Source organism: Propithecus coquereli, unplaced genomic scaffold, assembly GCF_000956105.1.
Source record: "Propithecus coquereli isolate 6110/MARCELLA unplaced genomic scaffold, Pcoq_1.0 Scaffold351, whole genome shotgun sequence".
Lineage (NCBI taxonomy): Eukaryota > Metazoa > Chordata > Mammalia > Primates > Indriidae > Propithecus > Propithecus coquereli.
The window spans coordinates 1,995,786-2,001,383 of NW_012149186.1; the positions used below are offsets into that span (position 1 = coordinate 1,995,786).

At 39.1% G+C, this 5,598-nt stretch overlaps 1 protein-coding gene across 1 annotated transcript in view; it reads right to left on the reverse strand.

The window, feature by feature from the left end:
* BMPR1A (bone morphogenetic protein receptor, type IA) overlaps positions 1-5,598 on the reverse strand; it is a 125,849-nt gene that overhangs the window by 3,875 nt on the left and 116,376 nt on the right. The window contains exons 9-10 of the mRNA XM_012651255.1: positions 2,556-2,748; positions 777-1,074 (exon numbers count right to left, since the gene is read on the reverse strand). Of these exons, the coding sequence (XP_012506709.1) occupies positions 777-1,074; positions 2,556-2,748 (491 nt within the window). The remainder of the gene's footprint in view (positions 1-776; positions 1,075-2,555; positions 2,749-5,598) is intronic.

Here is a 5,598-nt window from a genome sequence, read left to right on the forward strand (position 1 = left end):
CAGAGAGCTAGGATTACAGGCGTGAGCCAGATTCAAATGTTTTTTTACAGTTGTCTTACAGACTGGTACTTTTATTTTATGGCATGAAATGAATTCTGAAATGGGAAACAGCTGCTGTATTCTAGAATTACAACAACATTAAAATGGTTTCAATGGTTTCCTAAAAATTTTATAATTCTAGTTGTTTAAAAATATTGCTAATATCAAATGGTGATGGAGAAATGACACACTTATCCTCCCTATTTATGGGAGTGTGACCTGACGGGCACGATCTGAAGGGATAAAACGCAATCCACCATCGTTTACTAGGTGTGAACACTTTGTCTCAGCGGCCCCTCCTCTAGGAACCCGTCACGAAGAAATACTTGTAGACGTGCTCAAGGATATAATATATATAAATAAAATTTCACAATGTTCATTAAAACTTTTTTACATAATAGAAATAAACTGGAAGCAAAATTAACGTTCATCAGTTGGGTTACAGAATAAATTATAGTACATCCATATTATGGAAAACTTGGCATCTGTTAAAAAGAATGAGGGCAATCTATATAAATTGAAATGGAAGGATGTCTATGATAACAAAAAGCAGGAAATCAAGAATTATGTATAGTAGGGTGCAATTTTTATAAAAAGAAAAACCCAACTATATATTACAATATAACCATATAATGAGACTTGCACATTTTTAGAATTCCATCGTCCTGAATACAAACAGGCAAATGTCTTTTGGAGATTAAAATCATTTTAGAAGAGCAGGGCAAAAAATCACTTACCTGTTGAATTTAACAGCAAGGCCCAGGTCAGCAATACAGCAACTTCCATTTTTCTTGATGAGGATGTTTTTGCTCTTTAGGTCTCGATGAGCAATCGCAGGCTTTCCCTGCGTGCCGTAAATTTCCGTGTGAAGGTGGCACAGACCACAGGCAGTTGAATATGCCAACTTGAGCAGGGCTCTGGTGTCCAGTGTAGCACATTTCAGGAAGTCATAGAGAGATCCATTTTCATGGTAATCAGTAATCAAATAGAGCTGAGTCCAGGAACCTGTACCTTTGATGTCTGCTGCTATAAAACCTGTCCAATTAATGAGTTTAAAAGGTTAGTTTTCAGAGATGGCTAGAAAGAATAATAAATGCTCATTCAGGATACTGAGAACAACTTAGGTATCATGTACAGATAATAAAAATTTAATTTGCCTGACAAAATCTCTTGAATATGTGGCGTTACCAAAAAATTTATTTCTACCATTTATAACTATACTTTTACAATAAATTTACAATAATTTTAATAATTATGAAACTGATAATAATATGACCAAGAAAAAGATCACATATTATATAACTAACCAGGGGAATATTAGCAATCTACATGATTCTCTAGTGGAAAAGGTTCTGAAATTCAAATCAAAAAGTGGACACTTTAATAAACTTAAAAATGTCAGCCAAGAGTTGGCTTATTTGCCCATCAGTGACTCGTCATACCTGCCTTTTCAGTCAGCTCCCTGACTACCAAGTCCACAATACTGCTCTTGTTTCCTTTTCACTTGTGCCTCCTCTCTCCCTTCAGAAAGAGGTCAGTGAGTGCGGTACGGAGTTCAATAGTGTCCCCACAAAGTTCATGCCCACCTGGAACCTACAAATTGACCTTATTTGGAGAAAAGATCTTTGCAGATGTAATCGAGCTAAGATGAAGTCATACAGGATTAGGGTGGGCCCTAATGAAATGACTGGTGTTCTTTTGCGATGGAAATGTGGACACAGGCACATGGGGGGAAGGCCGTGTGATGACAGAAACAGAGACTGGAGTGTTGTCTATAAGCCAAGGACACTAAAGATTGCTGGCAACCACCAGGAGCCAGCAAGGAAGGACAACCCCCCCTGCCCCCGGGAGCCTCCAAAGAGAGCATGGCCCTGCCAACACTGGTTTTGAACTTCCAGCCTCCAAAACAGTTCTGCTGTTTTAAGCCACCCAGTTCATGGTAATTTGGTACAGCAACCCTGGGAAACTAATACAAGTACCTACTATGTGCTGGAAAGGTGCATGCACTCTTGAAATTAAAGGTAGGAAAACAGCAGCTGAAAAGAAATTAAGACTCAAGATAGCTAGATCAGTGTATGCACCCTACTGATCAGATCATACCTAAGCTATTTTGCTATTGTGTAAATGGGGAGGGGAGAGGAACATATACTAAGCATAGAACATACGATGAAGCTCCATGTTGGGTTGCTGAGCTTACCAAAGGCAAAAGGCATAGAGTTAATATCACCCTAGAAAACTGCTTTGATTATCTATAAAAACATTGGTCTTCATTACTACAGAAGTCCAATAAACTGGTATTTCTTTCCATTTGAAACTCATTGCTGTCTCCTCAGGTGGTTAGTAAATAAAGTGGTTGGCATTCAGAACTGTATTTAAACCGTGTATTCTACTGGATTTCTTTTAGACAAAGACATATGGTTGAATTTGCATGTTTGCAAAGCACATAAGGCAGGCTTCTACCTGCAGTCCACTAACCCTGTCAGATACGGAATTGACCCAAATCAGTGTGTACCCACCAAGTATGTTTTCATGGCGCATTAGCACAGTCTGGTAGATTTCTGTTTCTCGAAACCAGCTAGCTTCTTCGGTGGTAAAGAATACCTTGACTGCCACTTTTTCACCACGCCATTTACCCATCCACACTTCTCCGTATCGGCCTTTACCAACTTGCCGAACCATTTGAATCTGTTTGGCAATAGTTCGCTGAACCTTAAAGAAAAAAAAGTAAACAGTTTTGAGCTCTTGATAAAAAGAACCTATTAAGACTGACACAGGGGTCTGACGGCCCATCCCATTAAAAATCATGGTATATCCAACAACCAACTTCAATTTTAAAACTTATAATGTGCTTAAAAGCATGAAACAATGGACAATGTATTCTGAAGTTATAAACTAATAGGTTGGCCAATGTAGCAGATTGTAAAAATGGTCATAATAATTTGCCTCCCAGTACATACAGCCTGGAGCGGTCTTCCCTGCAGATTCAGGAAATGGCCCGATGACTTGCTTTGGGCAACAGAACAACAGCAAATGGGATGCAAGCAAAGACCTGAAAACTGTTTATGAAGTGGGGCTTCCCCTTTTTCTTGCTGTTTTGGGAAGCCTGTGACCAAGGGAGAGCACCGTGTGAACTGCCAGCCAAGTGTGCCAACTGTATCACCTAGCTGTAGCTGAGCAAGTCCAGAGAAGGAACTGCCCAGTGGTCTACACCCACAAAACCACGAGAAACAATAAATGTTTGTTGCTTCAAGGCACTAAGTTTTGTGGCGGTTTATTATGCAGCCAAGTGTAAATGATAGTTAAAAATCTTCAATTCAGTCTTTAAGATTCTACACAATCTGGCCCAGCCCACAATTCGCTATGATCACTCCTCCAGCACTCCTTTTGTTTGCCTTATTTCAACTTCTAGAATTCACTCAAGCTTAATTCCTGCCGCAGGGTCTTTTTGCATGTCCAGTTCCCTTTACTTAGAGTGCTGTGTCTCTCGCTTAAACACGTTCATAGCACACACACACTTCTCAGTTGCTGCACTTATCACAATTGCAATTTTCTTATTTACACATGTATTTCCTTGAATTCCACCCCATACTGACAGGATATAGGTATTTATTTGGGACAATACCTGAAGTACAGTAAGTATTTTAATATTTATTAAATGAAAGATGTACACTGATTGCTACCTTTCAGAAGCATTAGTGATCATTCTAAATTAAAAAGAACTATTGTTCCAAGTTGGAAATGCATCTATAAAATGGCTGTTTTGTGCAAACCTAAATTGATTAACTTTATGTATCATTTATTACAGAATCCTTTTATAATTTTTTAAAAAAGGTCACGATTATTGAAGTATAATTTACATACAATAGAATTCACCCTTTTTGATGACAGTGCAGTAAGTTTTGATAAATGTATAGTCATCACCACCATAATTAGGATACAGAACATTTCCAACACCTAAAAAAATTCCTACTTTTGGTTAATCGCCTTTCTAAGTCCCTGGCATCACTGATCTGTTTTTTGTCCCTACAGTTTTCTAGAATATCTTACAAACAGAAACAAACAACATGCAGTCTTTTGTGTCTGACTTCTTTCACTTAGCGTAAAATGCTTTTGAAATTCACCCACTTTGTTGCACATATTAGTAGTTTGCTCCTTTTTAATGATGAGTAGTAGTCTACTATAGCGGTCCCTAACCTTTCTGGCACCAGGGAGCGGTTTCATGGAAGACAATACTTCGACTTAAGGGGGGGACGCAGCGGTGAAGCTCAGGCATGCACGCCCGGTTCCCAACAGGCCAGGCCAGTACCAGGCCTCACTGGGGTTGGGGATCCCAGTTCTACAGTATGAATGTACCACTTCGTCTATTTATTTACCAGTTAATGGACTTTCGGGTTGTTTCTAATTTATGCCTATTATGAATAAAGCTGCTATGAACATTCATATTCAGGCCTCTGTGTGGACAAATTTTCATATCTCTTGAGTAAGTAATTAGCAGAAAGATTGCTTCATTGTACAGAAAGTTATGTTGAACTTTTCAGGCAACTGTCACACTGTTTTTCAAATTGGTTGTACCATCATTTTGCATTGTAATAAGCAATGTGTGAGATTTCTAGCTGATCTAAATTCTATGGGCACTTAATACTGTCAGTCTTAGCCATATTAGTGGATGTACCGTAGTACCTCATTGCATTTCATTTGCATATCCCTGATGATACTGATGACATCTTTCCATTAGCATATCTGCCATTCTTATATCTTCTTCGGGAAAATGCCTGTTCAAATCTTTTGTCCATTTAAAAAAATTGGGATGTCTTATTATCGAGTTATAAAAGTTTGTTATATATTCTGCACTCAAACGCTTTATCATTTCTTGCCAGTCTGTGACTTCTCTCTTCATTTTCTTTCCTTCCTTCCTCCCTTCCTTCCTCCCTTTCTCCCTCCCTCCCTTCTTTCCTTCCTTTTCTCTCTCTTTCTATCTCTCCTCTCCCCTTCCCCTCCTCTCTCTTTTTATTTTATTTTTTTAAGAGACAGGGTCTGGCTCTGTTGCCCAGGCTGGAGTACAGTGGTGCCACCATAGCTCACTGCACCTCGAACACCTGGGCTCAGGTGATCTTCCCGCCTCAGCTTCACGAGTACCTGGAACTGCAGGCGCATAACACCACGCCCAGCTAATTTTTTAAATATTCTGTAGAGACGGGAACTCCTGGCCTAAATGATCCTCCTGCCTCAGCCTGGCAAAGTCCTGGGAATACACAGTGGTGCCCAGCCTCATTTTCTTAACAGTGTCTCTGAATAGCAGAAGAATTAAATTTTGACAAAGTTCAATTTATCATTTTTAAAAATGATTCATGCTTTTTGTATACTGAGAAGTCTTTGCTCAAACCAAAGTCACAATAATTTTTTCCAACATTTTCTTTTAGAGGTTTTATATTTTGACTTTTACATTTAGGTCTATACTCCATTTTTTTTTTTTTTGAGACAGAGTCTCGCTCTGTTGCCTGGGCTAGAGTGCCATGGTGTCAGCCTAGCTCACAGCAACCTCAAACTCCTGGGCTCAAG